The following is a 21,328-nucleotide window of genomic DNA, read 5'->3' on the forward strand; positions in this document are numbered from 1 at the left end:
ACAAAGTTTCAAATACTACATCCTATTTTTATATTTTTATTGTATAGAAAGGATTGAAGTATAGAAAGATTACTCAGAATTTTTTTTTTTTTTTTAAAGACAGTGTCTCACTCCCATCACCCAGGCTGGAGCTCAGTGGCATGATCACTGCACTCTGCAGCCTCAACTTTCTGGGCTCAGGTGATTTTCCCATCTCAGCCTCCTGAGTAGTTGGGACTACAGGCGTGCACCACCATACCCAGCTAATTTTTTGTTTTAGTGGAGGTGGGGTTTTGCCACGTTGCCCAGGCTTGTCTCAAAATCCTGAGCTCAAGAGATCTGCCCACCTTGGCCTCCGAAAGTGCTGGGATTACAGGTGTGAGCCCTATGCCTGGCCAAGAATGTTATTATTTGTATTATGACAATGCATTTCTGATCACAACTAACAGAAAGATTTCAATATTCTTTTCTACTTTTGGACATAGTTATTAAAATGACTGATAAAGAACAATTAGCATTACAGATATTAATAATGTAGATTTACGTAGTAAAATTTTTTCAGGATTTGAACATGACATCAGTTTTTATTACAATACTGTAGACCAAGTAAGGAAAACAGCAGTTTTTCCTATTAGATTAACTGAAAAACCAAGGTTCTTATTTGCTTAAAAGTTTAATGTACACAAATAACATGATAAGACACTATCTTGTTTTACTGGTTAAACAGTATCTTGTTATTGGTTTGGAATGCAGCTTAACATCTCTTTTTTGTATTAGTGTTTATTATGTGTAACTACTTCACAATCTACTTGTAATTTAAGTCAATTTACCTTTCTAATTATGTGGTTGGCAAAAAAGAACTTTGCAGAAGAACATTTTATTAAAAAGATTTCAATCTTGGGACAAGGGGTCAATTAAATCTTGTTTAAAATAAATAAAAACTTTTTAAAAAGAAGAAGGCCGGGCGCGGTGGCTCAAGCCTGTAATCCCAGCACTTTGGGAGGCCGAGATGGGCGGATCACAAGGTCAGGAGATCAAGACCATCCTGGCTAACACGGTGAAACCCCGTCTCTACTAAAATATACAAAAATCTAGCCGGGCAAGGTGGCGGGCGCCTGTAGTCCCAGCTACTCGGGAGGCTGAGGCAGGAGAATGGCGTAAACCTGGGAGGCGGAGCTTGCAGTGAGCTGAGATCCGGCCACTGCACTCCAGCCTGGGCGACAGAGGGAGACTCCGCCTCAAAAAAAAATAATAATAAAATAAAAAATAAAAAATAAAAAAAATAAAAATAAAAAGAAGAAAAGTTCTATGGTAAACCATGTAAGACAAAATATACACATTCACATACCACTCTCTTTCTCTCTCTCTCTCTCTGTTTTTCCTTTCCTTCTCATCAGCTTTAGGAGGACTTTTTCTCATTAGGAATCTATTTTCAGGTATAGGAGGGATCTCTTCTGGACGGACAGTAGACTGGGGTTGGGCTTCAAGATTTTCAGCTTCACTCTCACTAGATGCACTTAACAAACAGAAACACACAAAACAAGTTACAGTTGGTTATTATGTCCTTACGCAAATATCCAATTGTTGGTATTTCTTTCCTTTATATCACTATAATATAAACATCCTGTCCTTACCAAAGATGTGATCGCATGGGAAAAATCTTCTATTCCTCTGACAAACCAACTAACCAATCAAAAAACAAACAAAACAAAATGTTTCGATTATCACACTCTCAAAAAATATTTTCCTACAAAACGGATAAAAAATATGAAACTATGTGGGCAACGCGCTCTGATAAATTTAAAATACTTTAAAACATGGGTATGGAAATTAATTGCATTTGAGGCAACAGGCAGATGAAGACAAGTTTTAGTACAAACACTGATTATTTCAAACAAAATGGAAAAGAAGGTAAAATACACGGATATTATCTGCTTTCTACCCTTATGCTATCATAAGAGCTACTGAAAATAGGAAAAACAATTGGTGGTTTTCTGCAATTTTCATGAATCCCATAATCCTCCTACAAAACATACAAATCTGTAACACCAAAACCATCATTTAATTGAGTACACAAAAAAATGAACTGATAGGTTTTGTTTCAAAAGAAAATGAACGTACCCAAAATTTAATCTACAGACTGTAGAATATCAAAAGTCTTACGCTCCATGCTATATTTCTCACTATTTTAACAGTTTCATATAATTGACCCCAAATCCTAACAGATTTATTTATAAAAATGGAATCAGAATATAAAGCTAGCATTAGAAAAGTAAAATTAAGACCTCTTCTTGCTTTTCTTTCGCTTCTTCTTTTCTTTCTTGTGTTTTCGGGAATTTTTCCTATGTTTCTTTTTTCTTTTCTTTGATTTCTCTTCAGAAGCACTTTCAGAATCAGAGGAATCAGAAGAGGACTGAGAATCACTTGAGCTATCTGAGTCACTAGATGAGGAGGAGGAAGATGATGATGATTTATGCCTTTTCTTTTCTTCTTTCTTAACTTTAATAAAAACAAAAAGGTTTTGATCAACAATTTTTAGACGAACTTTGTGGAAGGAGATTTAAATTTTCTGCAGATTCTCACTGAGTCCGGTATTTAGCACTTAGATCATCCAGCTATGTGAACTGGAAAGTACAGGAAAGGAGTCGAGACTCAGGATTAGAGTCCAGATCTCCAGAATTCATCGGTCAAAGTTGTATGTATTAATCCAAAGAACTTTAAAAAATAGGTGAGTCTAAAATGCTAAACTAATGTTAACAAACATCTGAATAAGAAAGTTTTCTAAAAGCACAGAATAACAATGAAGAGTCCCACGTTCTAATCTTGTAGTTTTCCACTTCCCCTCTTATTATCAAGATTGGCAGAACTAGTGCGGGGAAATAACAGAAAAACTGCTTTACAGAAACGTGGAGAGGTAAGAAATTGATTTCATTGGCATGGGCTTATATTTCAATGCCTGAGCAGTCTTCTAATAATTAAGAAATCTAGCTCAAGAGGAGACTGATAACAGAGGGAAGTCAATTGCCCATGATGAACAGAATGTTTTGGGGACTCTACAAAAAGTCATTTTAAATTGAAATTTTATTTCAGTTAAGGAAGCCGTAACTTTAAAAAGGGTAAATAAACTCAGAGTTTAAAGGATCATTCAATTAACATAAGTAAGTAAAGCTAGAAGGTGTAATACAACAAGAATTAGAAGAAGATACTACAAACTAGGAGGAGCTTGACCTATCTAAAGATATACTCATTCAAATCATGTTGGATTTGAAGAGGCTAACCGGCGCCAAAGATGGGACAATATTGATATATAGATGAGAACTACAATAAATTGAAATATATCAGATTATAATAGAAATCCATTAGTTCATAGTGATACTCATAAAGTATAAAGCATTTATCCGACCTTTCTGGTACAAACTGTACCACTTGCTAATGAAATAGATGAAGGGAAATAGCTCTTTGTCAGAAGCATTCCAGGCACAAATGAAAAAGAAATTGAGAGAGACTCTGTCTCAAAAAACAAAAACAAACAAACAAAAATCATTGTTTTACAACTTCTTGTGAGGCACTGATAACCCATGGCTGCTGCAGAACACTGAGACAACTAGTCCTGTGTGACTCCTGTTTTCATTAAAAGGAATTTTTTCAAGTCACAACTGCATCTGATCAACATTACATAACATAGTAAGTATTCAATTAGTAAAATCCAGTGTGTTCAATTATAGAAAACGCTGCATGACAAATGATCTACCTTTTTTGATAAACACATTTCAAGGAAACATAAAACAAGATGGCAAGAGAATTTATTAAAAAACAAAACACAACTTACAAGACCAATTTCAATGTCTGAACTTTATTTGGATTGATTCACACAACAAAAAATTAATTAACATTAATGAAACAGTTACAATCTGAACACTGTCAGGATATTTTATATTTAGGAATGTGTATGTATGTATCATTATGGTATTGTTTTTAAGAATCATCTTTTAGAAATAACATTTATTGATAAAATATTATGCCTGGAATTTGTTTCAAAGTAATAGGAAAGGGAAAAGTGGCTAGTGATGGGTAAAACAAGTTTGGCCATAAATAAACTCCCAAAGCTAGGTAAAGAACAAGTGTTTGTTATACTATTTTATTCACTTGTGTATAAATTAATATTTTCCATAATAAAAAGTCAAGGAGAACAAAGAAAATATATCTTTGGATTATCTGTTGGCTGTTTGGTTACAGAACCTTAGTTGAAAGGGTTAACAGCTGATTTGTGACCTTTCCTTTAGCCTCACCTTACCCTCAGGAACATCTGAAGATTTGATATTTGGCAAATTTATCCTTGTCTTTTTTTTTTTTTTTTGAGACAGGGTCTTGCTCTGTTGCCCAGGCTAGAGTGAAGATCTTAGCTCACTACATTCTTGACCTTCCGGGTTCAAGTGATACTTCTGTCTCAGCTTCCTGAGTAACTGGGAACACTGGGGTATGCCACCATGCCCTGCTAATTTTTTTACTTTTATTTTTGTAGAGGCAAGTTCTCCCTATGTTGCCTAGGCTGGTTTCAAACTCCTGTGCTCAAGGGATCCTCCTGCCTCAACCTCTGTAAGTGTTGGGATTACAAGTGTGAGCTACCATGCCTAGCCTTGTTTATTTACTTATATATTTATGAAGATGCGGTCTTGCTGTGTTGCACAGGCTGGCCTCAAACTCCTGGGCTCAAGTAATCCTCCTTCCCTCAGCCTCCTGAGTAGCTAAGACTACAGGCACGTGTGCTGCTGTGCCTGAATCATCCTGAAATTTGTAACTGATAATTTATATGAATATACTAAACCCAAGACACATGAAAATCTGGCTGAAGTTACTTGTAACTTCAAGGACTTCTGGTTCACTGTCCAGATTGCTTTTCCAGTACTGATAAGATGTTGCTGCACTGGAGAAAGGGAACAAGGTATAAAATCTGAACAGACTGTAGATGTAATGGCTTCACTGAACTAAGGTAATCCTTCCTTACCCAGTTGTGTTTCTAAGGAACATGTACATTATCAAGTGTGAGATGTTTGGGATATATGCAAGCTGTGCCTGGAAATCATGAGAGCTCCTCTATGCTGTTGATGTACCAGCCATGCCGTTTCCTGTCCTATATCCTTTCTTAAGGGTAAGTAGCCTTAGTGCCTGGGGAAGCTAATTTTGTCTCATGAGCCCAACTGTTAACCTGAATCCAATACCAATGCTGCTAGTAAGACAGAGTGGGTATGTAAAAACATATAATCTGAAAAATCTACTTATATATGCTAAACTAATAAACCTGAGGGATATGCAGGGGGGGAAAGATCAAATTTTTAGGAAATCTAACAAAGAAATTCATAATGAAATAAAAACATAAAATTGTGCAAGCAAAATAAAAATACTACACTTAAACATAAAATATACTTGTTAAAATATGGTAACTCTTTACCCCACAATTAACAAATCTTTAATTACCAGCTCTGATTTCTATTTATTTTGCATTGAGATTCTTTCCTATGAGAAATACATCCCAGTTGATATACTTTAAAAGCAAGCCCATTTAGTATTTGAAATTAAAAAACAAAAAAACAAAAAAAAAAGCAACCCCATTGGCTAGGGGCATGGCTTCTCACGCCTGTAGTCCCAGCACTTTGGGAGGCTGAGTGGGGAGAATCACTTGACCCTGGGAGGTCGCCGGGGGTATGGTGTCTCACACCTGTAATGCCAGCACTTTGGGAGGCCGAGGAGGGAGAATTACTTGAAGTCGAGGCTGCAGTGAGCCATGACTGCACCACTACATTCTAGCTTGGGGAACAGAGTGAGAACCTGTCTCCAAAACAACAAAAAACCATACCACACAACAGCAAGCCCACTTACCAAGTGTATTAAATACATTTAATAAACAATGATTTAATTTACACATCGCTTTTGAAGAGAACATTTTAGTGAAGCAAGATAACATGATAAAATGAAAAGTACAGGTGCAGTGGCTCATGCCTGTAATCCCACCACTTTGGGAGGCCAAGGCTGGTGGATAGGTTGAGGTCAGGAGTTCGAGACCAGCCTGACCAACATGGAGAAACCCGTCTCCACTAAAAATACAAAAATTAGCTAAGTGTGGTAGAGGGCACCTGTAATCCCAGCTACTCGGGAGACTGAGGCAGAGAATCTCTTGAACTGGGAGGCAGAGGTTGCAGTGAGCTGAGATTGCATCACTGCACTCCAGCCTGGGAGACAGACTGAGATTCCATTTCAAATATAAATAAATAAATAAAAAGTTCCTCTCTTTTGATATTTGGCAAATTTAATTTACGTTCCTTTTCGTGTAAGTCTGCTCAGAAAAAAAATGAGAGAAAATAATTGAGAAAGAGATGGCATTAAAGGACAGAAGGGTAAAAAGGCAAAAAAAATTGGGAGACATCACAATAGCAATATTGATTCTGTAAGACTGTGGCTTGAGTTTCAAAGTGTGTGCTAAACTATATTTTAAAATATGATTAAGGCATATTGAGAATATGACTGAAACTGTATCCTTCTCAAAGTCACAACTATTATTTAACTGAATAGAATTATCGATATACATAGTCAACGTAATGTCAGTACATGGCGATGAAGAGCCATGGTCCCTGGTACTGATCCGTCGTCACATGTTAGGAACCAGGTCACAGAGGAGAAGGTGAGTGGCAGGCAAGCAAGCCTTACCACTGGAGCTCCAGCTCCTGTCAGATCAGCGACAGCATTAGATTCTTAAAGGAGCACAAACCCTATTGTGAACTTGCATGCGAGGGATCTAGGCTGAGCACTCCTTATGAAACGCTAATGCCTAATGATCTGAGGTGGAACAGTTTCATTCTGAAACCATTCCCTAAACCCTGATGAAATAAAGACATTTTCAGAAAACTAGAATAATTTGTCACCAGTAGACCTAATCTTAAAAAAAAAAAAAAAATTGGTTAAAGGAAGTTCTCCAAAGAGAAAGGAAAAAGCAGGAGGCGACTTGAACTTCAGAAAGGAAGAACAAAAGAATGGTAAATAATAGGGGGTAAAGGAATCAACAATCAGTTCAGATAAAAAGAAACATAAATAGCTCTTAAGGAGACCCAAACATCACATTCCTCAGAGAAATGCTAATTGAAACTAGTATTTGTTAAAAAAAAATTCATTAGGCTGGCAAAGGTGAAAGAGTTTACAATAATAAGTAGTTTTATACAGGGTTTAGGGCAACTTATCCTCTTATATTCTGATAGCAGTGTCTACCAAATTACAAATGCATGACCTCTGTAAACTGGCAATTCCATTTGCAGGAAATTCATTCTACATGATCAACATTCACACACATGTGGAATAATGTACAAAATGTGAGAATGGAAACTCACTGAAAGAGATTTTCACTGATTATCCTTTTACACTCTCTAAATTTTGAACCAAATAAATGTATTAAATTTTTAAAATTAGGGTACAAAGTTTCAGTTAAGACAGGAAGAGTAAGTTTGGTGAGATCTACTTTCATAGCATGGTGAGAACAGTTAATAACAATGTATTGTACATTTCAAAATTCCTGAGATAGTAAATTTCAAATTTCCGACCACAAAAACATTACTTGAGGTGAGAGCTATGTTAAATAACTTGATTTAATCATTCTGCATTGTATACATGTATCGTAACATCACGCTGTATACCATAAGTATATACAATAATGTCTCAATTATAATATTTTCAAATTAAAAATTTAAATTCCAAATATGGCAACAGCTGTTTTCAGCTGACTCTTCAAAAAAACCTACTTCCGGCTGGGCGCGGTGGCTCAAGCCTGTAATCCCAGCACTTTGGAGGCCGAGGTGGGCAGATCATAAGGTCAGAAGATCGAGACCATCCTGGCTAATATGGGGAAACCCCATCTCTACTAAAAATACAAAAAGAAATTAGCTGGGCATGGTGGCGGGCACCTCTAGTCCTAGCTACTCGGGAGGCTGAGGCAGGAGAATGGTGTGAACCAGGGAGGCGGAGCTTGCAGTGAGCCAAGATCTCGCCACTGCACTCCAGCCTGGGCAACAGAGTGAGACTCTGTCTCAAAAAAAACAAAAACAAAAAACAAAACAAAACAAAACAAAACCCTACTTCTTGCTTAACTACTTACACAAAATTGATTTCAGCATTTCTATTACAAGTATGTAAGTATCCTTAAGGTAAAATGAAATAGTACTAAAAGCAAAAACCACAATGCAAGTTAAAAATCATAATGGATGAAAAGGAATTACAGAGAGTTATTAATAACACTCTCAACTCGGGCCATTTCTGGTTAATTAGTTTAAAGATTACACAGTTTGCTTATTATTAGGTAGGATGATTTCCCAAACATCTTCACTGACCATTACTTGGGGGTATGGTGTGATGTAACCCTATCAATTAGTCACTGAACTTACTAGTATAATATTAAGGTTAAAAACGAAACTCCATAGCTCACATCTGTAATCCCAGCACTTTGGGAGGTCAAGTTAGCTTGAACCAGGAATTTGAGACCCGCCTGGGCAACACAGTGAGACCCTGTCTCCACCAAAAATACAAAAATTAGCCAGCTATGGCAATGCACACCTGTAGTCCCAGCTATTTCGAAGGCTGAGGTGGGAAGATTGCCTGAACCCAGGAGTTTGAGGTTGCAGTGAACTATGACTGCACCACTGCACTCCAGCCTGGCAACAGAGCAAGACACTGTCTCAAAAAAAAAAAAAAAAAAAATCGGCTGGGCGCGGTGGCTCAAGCCTGTAATCCCAGCACTTTGGGAGGCCGAGATGGGCGGATTGCGAGGTCAGAAGATCGAGACCATCCTGGCTAACACGGTGAAACCCCGTCTCTACTAAAAAATACAAAAAAACTAGCCGGGCGTGGTAGTGGGGCCTGTAGTCCCAGCTACTTGGGAGGCTGAGACAGGAGAATGTTGTAAACCCAGGAGGCGGAGCTTGCAGTGAGCTGAGATCCGGCCACTGCACCCCAGGCTGGGCGACAGAGCAAGACTCCGTCTCAAAAAAAAAAAAAAAAATTCAAAACCAAACCAGAAATAACTCCAGAGTATTTTATTTGTAAAAACCTAATGTAAGAAAATGCTGCTTTGTTTTTTATTTGAGACCTACAGATTTACACCAATAAATTTCACTTGAAATCTTGAAAATGAAGCAAATTCTGAAATCACCGTCAAAATAAGATTTGAAATAAAGAACAGAAGTATTCCTAAAATGGTCTTTAGACAATTTCATTTCACATTATAAGTCTCATCTCCTAAACTGTTTCTAAGTTTAACATACCACTATTTTCCAATAAAAGTGCCAAAATTACTTTTAGAATAAGGACACTGAAATGGGACTCTGTCACCATAAAAATGAATCTCTAGTGGTGTTCTTCACTTGTCTCCTGAGTACAAGATTCACCAGCTGCTTCCTCTATTGTGCTATTCATTCTGTATTGCCAGGCAATCTGCCTCCTGCCATTTCTTCTCATACAACTACTTACCGCCATGTTGCCACAACTCTGTTCTTGTGTTTCTGTATACTATGTAACACAGCAATCCTCTCATCTCTTAGTTCCATTATTGGTACGCTAAGCTTGTGGGAGTTATGTATATTCTACTTCTCAAGGTCACTGCCAAGATCCAATTTTTCACACAAAAAACTTGCAACCTCCAGCATAAATGGGTTAACAACTGCAGTGAACTCTGAAGAGCAGAACATGATCTGAGGTCACGTCAGCTCCTGAAAAACCAGGAAATACCTTAATATAGGTACGTCTGTGCTCTACCCTCCACTCTGACTTTTGACAGCCCTTTGCTGAGCCTCTACAGAGGATGCAGCTTTTATTAGCTTCCAGTGTTCCATCTCTGCATCTGCTGGAAGGTTTTTCTCCCTGACTTCGAATTTTCTCTGGCACACTCAAATAGTCACAAAAAGAAGGATCTCCAATCTCAAAATTGCAAAGAGAGAAAGGCCCAGGAAGACTGATTGCCCAGACTCACAAAGACCATATACAGACGGACCAAGACAGTCAGATTTCTTCAGAAGTCTTTTTGTTTTCTTTCAGGAAGTTAAAAAAAAAAAAGAGGTGTAAATCTCTCATACAAGGTTTTAAATATAATGATGATAAATACCACAATGTTACAATGCGTTTTGACTGTTCCCAATTATTTTAAGGAGGCCATCAAACTTACAAAGTGGATGTAAGATATAGCTCTGCTTAAGATTATATAAGATGCATGACAAAATCTACCCTGAACAATGTTCTGAATGGTAACTGAAGGATTATGGAATAACAGGAGTCCAAGTGTGTGTTTTCAAACTAACGATCTTTTCCTCTTTTCATAGTATGATCCAGAACAGAGTAGGCATTGGAGGCCTGGCTCAAAACAAATCTGACCTTTTAGAAACTCCTGGGAAGATACATATTAATAAAGGGCCAATCTCAGATTGCTGAAACTGATAAGGGCAAGATGAGTTTGAGGGACATACAGTTGGATGCTAACATCAACTTTTAGCATAACTTCCTGGCCCCAATGGCATAGGCAAAACTATCATTTATTTCTTCAGATGACAACACATTATAAAGATGTAAGTAATATATAAAGAGCTACATTCATTTACTTCCTCCTTTAGGCAAATATTCATGTCCTGCCCTTTTGGTACCAAAAGCATCTTTACAACAAATTTATTAGAGAGTCTATGATTACTGTTCATGGTTTAAAACGCAAACTTTTTTTTGTATTTTTAGTAGAGACAGGGTTTCACCATGTTGGCCAGGCTGGTTTCAACCTCCTGACCTCAAGTGATCCATCTACGTCGGTCTCCCAAGTTGCTGGGATTATAGGCGTGAGCCAGCACCTGGCCAAAAACTCTGTTACCTCAATCACTTTCTGAATATATAAACCACACAGCATCCTTAACTTTATTTATTTATATATTTTTTAGAGCTGGGGCCTTGTTCTGTCACCCAGGCTGCAGCCTCGAACTCCTGGGCTCAAGTGATCCTCCTGCCTCAGCCTCCCAAATAGCAGGGACTACAGACAGTTAATTAAAAAAAAAATTTTTTTTTTTTTTTGGTAGAGAAGAGTCTCACAATGTTGCCCAGGCTGGTCTGAAACTCATGGACTCAAGTGATCCTCCTGTTTCAGTTTCACAAAGTGCTGGGATTACAGGTGTCGGCCACTGTGCCTGGCCACTTAACTTTTATAAGGAAGCAACAGATTCTAACACAACCGTCCTTAAAGATTAAAGTATTTTTTTTTTAAATTAGTTGTCAAGTAGAGAATAAATGATGAAGATTTTCTAGATGACTTGGGAAGAATAATGCCTTAAGCTAAAATATTCCTACTGTACTAAAAACACTCTAAAGTTTAAACATCAGTAGGTTCAGGGTTTAGAAGTAACAATTATCACTACAGACTTTTTTTTAGTATTTTTTAAATGTAAATAATTGCATTTGTAGCGTATTACTCAAAGATTCTCAACATCTCGTTTTTTACTGAATCTTCAAGAAAAAAGGCATACATTACACCTGTTGTTTGTAAATAAGGATAATCGGTCTCATGTACATCAAGAAATCCCATGAGCTGAAGCATACACCTGCAATAATTTATTGCAGTAATTTACCTGCAAATATTTATTTGACATCACATGGAAGAAAATAAAATTAGCAGACTCAAAAATGGAATACAGACAAAAAAAATTTTTTTTAAATAATCATTTTGCCTTCTCTATGCCCATCTCGGGTGTTTTAAAATTAAAACAAAACAAAATGTACCTATTTCTAAATATTATAGAGGAAATCAGTATACCTAAAAGGTGAGATGAGAACGATCTACTTAGGGTAATTCTTAAGAAATTTTAAAGACATTTAAACTTTAATGAGTCAGCAACATGTAACAGAAAAAGCTCTAATTCTCGAACTTGGGTTTGAGGTCTCTTTTCCTGACACAGCAAAGAACTTAATCTTCTTGATTATCTTTGTCTATAAAATAGGGATATATAATACTACAGAGTTACTGTGAGAATCAGAAAGCATTATAGATGACTCTCACATGTGCTAACTCTAAGAAACTAATTACTGATATTATTATTCCCTAGATTAGTAAGAACAGAGTTAGTTTAAGGTTTTACTGCTTTCTATACAGGTTTGAAGGTAATCTCCATTATTTTTAGGAAGTCAAGCCCATCATCTGTAATAAAATAGTATCAGCCACATATTTCAAATATAAAGACTTAAAATATTTAAAGTTCTTACCATTTCAGACAATATATCAAATTAGTCTTGTTAGTATCAAATGGTCTGGTATAAATAAAAGAAGTTTCTCAAACATGTAGGATGCTTCTGAATCTAAGTAGCGCTTAAAGAAAAAATAATTTATTCCCTTAAAGTTTCTCAATCTATCTTCCTCTCTTCGATTGCCACCTAGCCCCAGAGTCTCTTCCTCTAGAGTATTTACTTACTAGGTTATTCAGACAACTACAGTTAAAAAACAAACAAACAAACAAACAAAAAAACAAAAAACTGAGTGGAAGCAAAAGGGCAAATTATTGCCAGTTAATAATCAGAAAAACTTAACTGACTTCATGGTAAACAAAGTGAGAAGTAGGATAAAACACAGTTAAAAACACAAAATTTCCAAGAACACACAATGGGGAAAAGACAGGCTCTTCAATAAACGGTGCTGGAACAACTAGATATCCACATGTAAAAAAACAATCAGGCCCTTATAATGCATATAAAAATCAACTAAAAATGGTTTAATGACTTAAACATAAGACTTGCAACTGCAAAACCACTAAAAGAAAACACACAGAAAAAGCTCCATGACATTGGTTTGAGCAATGACTTTTCTGGATATGACCCCAAAACCACAGGCAACAAAAAGCAAAAATAGACAAATGGGATTGCATCAAACTAATAGGGTTCCACACAGCCAAACAAACAATCAACAGAGTGAAGACGCAACCTCTGGAATGGAAGAAAGTATTTGCAAACCATACATCTGACAATGGGTTAATATCCAAAATATATAAGGAATGCAAACAACTCATCAGCAAGAAAACAACCTGATTTAAAATTGGGCAAAGAACCTGAAGAGACATTTCTCAAAGGAAGACATACAAATGGGCAACAAGTATATGGGCAAAAATGCTCAATGTCACTGAACATCAAAGGAATGCAAATTAAAACTACAATGAGATGGCACCTCATACCTGTTACAATGGCTATTATGAAAAAAAAAAAAAGAACAAAAACAAGGGAGAGGACATGAAGAAAAGGACACTCTTGTAAACTGTTGGTGGGAATGTAAATCAGTATAGGCATTATTAGAAAACCGAATGAAGGCTCCTCAAAAAATCAGAAATAGAAAGAGGGCATTACATAATGGTAAAGGGATCAATGCAACAAGAAGAGCTAACTATCCTAAATACATATGCACCAATACAGGAGCACCCAGATTCATAAAGCAAGCTCTCAGAGACCTACAAAGAGACTTAGACTCCCACACAATAATAGTAGGAGACTTTAACACTCCACTGTCAATATTAGACAGATCAACGAGACAGAAAATTAACAAGGATATTCAGGACTTCAACTAGCTCTGCCAAGTGAACCTAACAGACATCTACAGAACTCTCCACCCCAAATCAACAGAATATACATTCTTCTCAGCACCACGTCACATTCATTCTAAGACTGACCACATAATTGGAAGTAAAACACTCCTCAGCAAATGCAAAAGAACGGAAATCGTAACAGTCAGTCTCTCAGACCACAGTGCAATCAAATTGGACCTCAAGATTAAGAAACTCACTCAAAACCGCACAATTACATGGAAACTGAACAACCTGCTCCTGAATGACTACTGGGTAAATAATGAAATTAAGGCAGAAATAAGTAAGTTCTTTGAAACCAATGAGAACAAAGACAACGTACCAGAATCTCTGGGACACAGCTAAAGCAGTGTTTAGAAGCAAATTTACAGCACTAAATGCCCACAAGAAAAAGCAGGAAAGATCTAAAATGGATATCCTAACATCAGAATTAAAAGAACTAGAGAAACAAATTCAAAAGCTAGCATGAGACAAGAAATATCTAAGATCAGAGCAGAACTGAAGGAAATAGAGAAACAAAAAACCCTTAAAAAAAAAAAAATCAATGAATCCAGGAGCTGGTTTTTGAAAAGATTAACAAAATAGATTCTGGCTAGATGTCTGCTAGCCAGACTAAGAGGAAAAGACAGAAAAATCAAATAGACAAAATAAAAAATGATAAAAGGGAGGTCACCACTGATCCCACAGAAATACAAACTACCATCAGAGAATACTATAAACACCTCTACACAAATACACTAGAAAATCTAGAAGAAATGGATAAATTCCTAGACATATACACCCTTCTAAGACTAAACCAGCAAGAAGTCGAATCCCTGAATACACCAATAACAAGTTCTGAAATTGACGCGGTAATTAATAGCTTACCAACCAAAAAAAGCCCAGGACCAGATGGATTCACAGCCGAATTCTACCAGAGGTACAAAGAGAGGCTGGTACCATTCCTTCTGAAACTATTCCAAAAGGGGGACTCCTCCCTAACTCATTTTATGAGGCCAACATCATCCTGATACCAAAGCCTGGCAGAGACACAAGAAAAAAAGAAAATTTCAGGCCAATATCCCTGATGAATATCGATGGGAAAATCCTCAATAAAATACTGGCAAACCGAATCCAGCAGCACATCAGAAAGCTTATCCACCACGATTAAGTCAGCTTCACCTCTGGGATGCAAGAATGGTTCAACATACATAAATCAATAAACGTAATCCATCACATAAACAGAACCAATGACTAAAACCACACGATTATCTCAATAGATGCAGAAAAGGCCTTCAATAAAATTCAACAGCGCTTCATGCTAAAAACTGTCAATAAACTAGGTATTGATGAAACATATCTCAAAATAATAAGAGCTACTTATGACAAATCCACAGCTAATATCCTGCTGAATGGACAAAAGCTGGAAGCATTCCCTTTGAAAACTGGCACAAGACAAGGACGCCCGCTCTCACCACTCCTATTCAATGTAGTATTGAAAGTTCTGGCCAGGATAATCAGGCAAGAGAAGGAAATAAAGGGTATTCAAATAGGAAGAGAGGAAGTCAAGCTGTCTGTTTGCAGATGACATAATTGTATATTTAGAAAACCCCATCGTCTCAGCCCAAAATCTCCTTAAGCTGATAACCAACTTCAGCAAAGTCTCAGGATATAAAATCAATGTGCAAAAATCACAAGCATTCCTATACACCAATAACACACAAACAGAGAGCCAAATCATGAGTGAACTCCCATTCACAATTGCTACAAAGAGAATAAAATACCTAGGAACACAACTTACATGGAATGTGAAGGACCTCTTCAAGGAGAACTACAAACCACTGCTCAAGGAAATAAGAGAGGACACAAATGGAAAAATATTTCATGCTTATGGATAGTAAGAATCAATATCGTGAAAATGGCCATACTGCCCAAAGTAATTTATAGATTCAATGCTATCTCCATCAAGCTACAATTGACTTCCTTCATAGAATCAGAAAAAAACTGCTTTAAATTTCATATGGAACCAAAAAAGAGCCTGTATAGCCAAGACAATCCTAAGGAAAAGGAACAAAGCTGGAGGCATCATGCTACCTGACTTCAAACTACACTGCAAGGCTACAGTAACCAAAACAGCATGGTACTGCTACCAAAATGGATATATAAATCAATGAAACAGAACAGAGGCCTCGGAAATAACGCCACACATCTACAACCATCTGATCTTTGACAAACCTGACAAAAACAAGCAACGGGAAAAGGATTTCCTATGTAAACGGTGTTGGTAAACGGTGTTTGGAAAACTGGCTAGCCATATGCAAAAAACTGAAACTGGACCCCTTCCTTACACCTTATACAAAAATTAACTCAAGAGATAGATTAAAGACTTAAACATAAGACCTAAAATCATAAAAATCCTAGAAGAAAACCTAGGCAATACCATTCAGGATATAGGCATGGGCAAAGATTTCATGACTAAAACACCAAAAACGATGGCAACAAAAGCCAAAATTGACAAATGGTATCTAATTAAACTAAAGAGCTTCTGCACAGCAAAAGAAGCTATCATCAGAGTGAACAGGCAACCTACAGAACGGGAGACCATTTTTGCTATCTATCCATCTGACAAAGGGCTAATATCCAGAATCTACAAAGAACTTAAACAAACTTACAAGAAAAAAAACAAATAACGCCATCAAAAAGTAAGTGAAGGATATCAACAGACACTTCTCAAAAGAAGACATTTATGTGGCCAACAAACAGGAAAAAAAAAAGCTAATCATCACTGGTCATTAGAGAAAAGCAAATCAAAACCACAATGAGATACCATCTCATGCCAGTTAGAAAGGTGATCATTAAACAGTCAGGAAACAACAGATGCTGGAAAGGATGTGGAGAAACAGGAACACCATTACACTGTTCGTGGGAGCATAAATTAGTTCAACCATTGTGGAAGACAGTGTGGCAATTCCTCAAGGATCTAGAACCAGAAATACCATTTGGCACAGCAATCCCATTACTGGGTATATACCCAAAAGATTATAAATCATTCTTCTATAAAGACACATGCACACATATGTTTACTGCAGCATTATTCAAAATTGCAAAGACTTGTAACAGACCCAAATGCCCATCAATGACACACAGGATAAGGAAAATGTGGCACATATACACCATGGAATACTATGCAGCCATTAAAAAGGATGACTTCATGTCCTTTTCAGGGACATGGATGAAGCTGGAAACTATCATTCTCAGCAAACTAACACGGGAACAGAAAACCAAACACTGCATGTTCTCACTCAAAAGTGGAAGTTGAACAATGAGAACACATGTACACAGGGAGAGGAACATCACACAATGGGGCATGTCTGGGGGTGGGGGGTCTAGGGGAGGGATAGCATTAGGAGAAATACCTAATGTAGATGACAGGCTGATGGGGCTCAGCAAACCACCATGCCACATGAATACCTATGTAATAAACCGGCATGTTCTGCACATGTATCCCAGAACTTAAAGTATAATAATAATAAAAAAATTAAAAATAGAACTTGCACATGATCCAGAAATCCCACTACTGGATATATACCCAAAGGAAATGAGATCAGTGTGTTGAAGAGATATCTGCACTCTCATGTTCACTGCTGCATTATTCACAATAGCTAAGATACAGAATCAACCTGTTTCCACCAATAGATGAACGGATTTTTTAAAAAATGTGGTTTATATACACAATGGAATACTATTCAGCCTGTCATATGGAGCAACATGAATGAACCCAGAGGAAGTTATGTTATATGAAATAAGCCAGGCACAAAAGGACGAATACCATATGATCTCATTTACATGTGGAATCTAAAAATGTTGAAGTCATAGAAGCAGAGAGAATAGTGGTTCTCATGGGATTAGAGAAGGGAATGTGTTGGACAAATGCTGGTAAAGGATATAAAATTTCAGTTAGCTCAGAGGAATGAGTTCAAGAATTCTACTGTATAACGTGATGACTACAGCTAATAACAATGTACTGTATTCCTGAAAATCACTGGCCAGGTGCAGTGGCTCACATCTGTAATCCCAGCACTTTGGGAGGCTGAGGCAGGCGGATCACAAGGTCGGGAGATCGAGACCAGCCTGGCCAATATGGCGAAACCCCATCTCTACTAAAAATACAAAAGTTAGCTGGGTGTGGTGGCGGGCGCCTATAGTCCCAGCTACTTGGGAGGCTGAGGCAGGAGAATTGCTTGAATCCAGGAGGTGGAGGTTGCAGTGAGCCAAGATCATGCCACTGCACTCCAACCTGGGTGACAGAGCGAGACCGTCTCAAAAAAAAAAAAAACCCCGCTAAGATGTTAAGAGTTCTCACCACAAAAAGGGGTAATTATGTGAGGCAATATATGTTAATTAGCTCAATTTAGCCATTCCACAATGTATACATATTTCGAAACACCATATTGTTCACAGTAAGTATATACAATTTTTGTCAACTTAAAAAAGTAAAAAATAAAAGCGCAGAAATACATTTTAAAACAAAAACCTCATTTTTATATCAGCTTGAGTATGAATTTCATGCCAACTATTTAGAATGTCTCTGCTTATTTTGTATGTGTAAGTATTCTTAGAAATATGTACTTCGTTTTACCTTTAGATTTGGGAATCAGCTCTCCACAACTGAGTATCCGTACCTCCGCAAACGGTTTGCTAGCTGCATCTGTTTTCTGGTTTTCAATCTCTCTTACAACTTCTTGGCCAGAGATTACTTGTCCAAAAACAACATGATGCCTAAAATGTCAAGTAAAAATTATTAAATAAAAGCTTCTTATTTCAAGGTTAATTTAAAACAGGTTGTAAAATAAATAAAATAATCTTTACCCATCTAAATGAGGAGTTGGTTTCGTTGTTCTTTTGGAAGTCATCAGATAGAAGAATAAAAACAAAGTCAGAGAAAAACAAAGTTAGCATCTCTAAAAAGAAAAAGAAAATAACTGTATTGGAAACAAAGTTGAAAACAAAGACATCAACTGCTATCTTAATATAATCATATTACCTCAATCTTAAGGAGAACAGAAGGCAAAATGCTTTCCACATAATGTATTTACCAAACTTGTTCTAATTATAAAAGCAATACCTACTTACTGCTGAAAACTTTTATGTAACTAAAATAGACATTTCAGTGTTATTTCTATCCATTCATGTTTCTTGCACTTGAGTTCTTACTGAATAGTCATAATTGTATAATGTTCTACTATGCAGACATATCAAAATTTATGAAACAATTCCACCAGTGTATGAGTTTAACCATAATGCTTTTCAACCTTAACATTTTAAACAGTTAAGCACAGACTATATTCTTATGGTCCTCAGACATATACTGTTGGACTTGAACAGAAATGGTTTATATCGTGTTTATAAGTTTTTTTTGTTTTTATTTTTTTGGTTTAGAGACAGGGTCTCACGCTGTTGTCCAGGCTGCAGTGCACTGGCACAACCTTGGTTCACTGCACCCTCAACATTCTGGGCTCAAGCTATCCTCCTGCCTCAGCATCCTGAGTAGCTGGGACTATAGGTGCATGCCAGCATGCCTGGCTAATTTTTTTATTTTTTGTAGAGACAGGTCTCACTATGTTGCCCAGGCTAGTCTCAAACCTGGGTTCAAGCGATCCTCCCACTTTGACCTTTGAAAGTGCTGGGATTACAAGTATGAGTCACTGTGCCCAACTGAGTGTTTACAAGTTCTTTAATTACCTGCAAGAGATCTGGATTAAGAATTGGGACAAAAATTAAAATAAGCATTTTTTGGCACATGAAGTTATTTTTTCAAAATCCCATCCCCCCACCATCAACCATAAAGCTACGTAGGTAAGAAGGCTGCTACTCGAATACGTACTAAAAACACTGGTATGAAAATTAAAGATTAGCATTTTATAAGATTTGTTATTTTAAAAAAACCTTATCAAAAAGCTATTAGAAATTTGAAAAAAGGAGCATAATTTATGCTAATCTTTGATTAAAGCATGTAGAATACCACTGAAAAAAGTATAACCTATAGCTGAATTTTTAGGTTTATCTAACTATAAAATTAATGACCTACTATTGTTTCCTCATTGTAACACTATACTCATTTCAACTCACTAAAATCACCTAGAAATGTAAAAACCTAGGTGTACACTATGTGTATTCATATAACATGTTACAGTCACAATGCATATATATGATTTGCATTTAGACATAGTTGTTCCCCACTTCACTGATAACTTTATTTGCAAGTCTGCCTGCTCACTAAAACTTATTTGTAATTCCAAAATTAAAAAATTACAGCTTGTAGTGCTTTCATGGTAATTTACAGATACACACAGAGTGGCAAATAAGTGTGCTGGCAAGGATGTGGAAAAATAAAAACTCCTGTACGTTGCTAATTGGAATGTAGAATGGTGCAACCACTATGGAAAACAGTATGGAAGTTTCTCAAAAAGCTAAAAGGAGTATGACCATATAACCCACCAATTCACTCCTAGGTATATGTTCAAAAGAACTAAAAAAAAAGAAACTCAAATGCCAATGCTCACTGCAGCAGTATTCACAATAGTCAAAATGTGAAAACAAGTCAAATGTCCACTAACAGATGAATCAAGAAACATGGTATATACATATAGCAGAGTATTACTCAGCCATAAAAAAAAAAAAAAATGGAGTTCAGGCCACACGCAGTGGCTCATGCCTATAATCCCAGCACTTTCGGAGGCCAAGGCGGGCGGATCATGAGGTCAGGAGATCAAGACCATCCTGGTTAACAAGGTGAAATCCCATCTCTACTAAAAATACAAAAATTAGCCAGGCGTAGTGGTGGGCGCCTATAGTCCTAGCTACTCGGAAGGCTGAGGCAGAATGGCATGAACCCGGGAGGTGGAACTTGCAGTGAGCCAAGATTGCACCACTGCACTCTAGGCTGGGCAACAGAGCAAGATTCCATCTCAAAAAAAAATGGAGTTCTGATACATGCTACAATATAAATAAACCTTGGAAACATTAAGTGAAACAAGCCAGATACAAAAGGATAAAAATTGTGGGATTCCACTTAAATAAAATAGTCCAACAGGCAAATTCATAGAAGTTACCAGGGATGGGGGGAAAGGGGAAATGGTACGGAGTCTCTGCAACAATGAAACAATTCTGGAAATAGTGCTGATGGTTGTACAACACTGTTAATACACATGACTCGCCCAGTGGCTCACACCTATAATCCTAGCACTTTGGGAGGCTGAGGCAGTGGGATGACTTGAGCCTAGGAGTTTGAGGCTGCAGTAAGCTATGACTGTGCCACTGCACTCTAGCTTGGCAACAGAGCAAGACTTTGTCTCAAAAAAATAAATAACTATAAACAAGACTGAACTGTACACTTACAAATGGTTAAAATGGCAAATCTTCTATATGTTATAGCACAAAAAAAATTTTTTTAAGACTGAAGCTCTCTAAAAATTGAAGTTATTTCCTTTAAAAAACAGAACACAGAAGAAGGGATACCTATGAAATAGGAAGATATGAGGAGAAACCAACATTTAGAGGGAAGATTCTGAGAATATATATGAAGGATTGTATGAACTTAACATAAGAGTTTTGGTTAGCACAGGAAAGATTTTATTTAAAAGAGGAAAATAAATTATAATACTGTGTTGAGAATGTGGTGAAATTAGCATTTACATACTACTGGTGCTACAGTAAACTATCCTTTCCTTTTTTTTTTTTTTTTTTTT

General features: G+C 36.9%; 1 protein-coding gene across 1 annotated transcript in view; it reads right to left on the minus strand.

Moving 5' to 3' along the window:
* Positions 1-21,328, minus strand: part of PPIG (peptidylprolyl isomerase G (cyclophilin G)) — a 40,318-nt gene that overhangs the window by 10,671 nt on the left and 8,319 nt on the right. The window contains exons 6-10 of the mRNA XM_011988167.1: positions 19,323-19,333; positions 18,450-18,479; positions 18,220-18,359; positions 2,265-2,478; positions 1,328-1,495 (exon numbers count right to left, since the gene is read on the minus strand). Coding sequence (XP_011843557.1) covers positions 1,328-1,495; positions 2,265-2,478; positions 18,220-18,359; positions 18,450-18,479; positions 19,323-19,333 — 563 coding nt within the window. The remainder of the gene's footprint in view (positions 1-1,327; positions 1,496-2,264; positions 2,479-18,219; positions 18,360-18,449; positions 18,480-19,322; positions 19,334-21,328) is intronic.

Source organism: Mandrillus leucophaeus, unplaced genomic scaffold (assembly GCF_000951045.1).
Source record: "Mandrillus leucophaeus isolate KB7577 unplaced genomic scaffold, Mleu.le_1.0 Scaffold324, whole genome shotgun sequence".
Taxonomy (NCBI): domain Eukaryota; kingdom Metazoa; phylum Chordata; class Mammalia; order Primates; family Cercopithecidae; genus Mandrillus; species Mandrillus leucophaeus.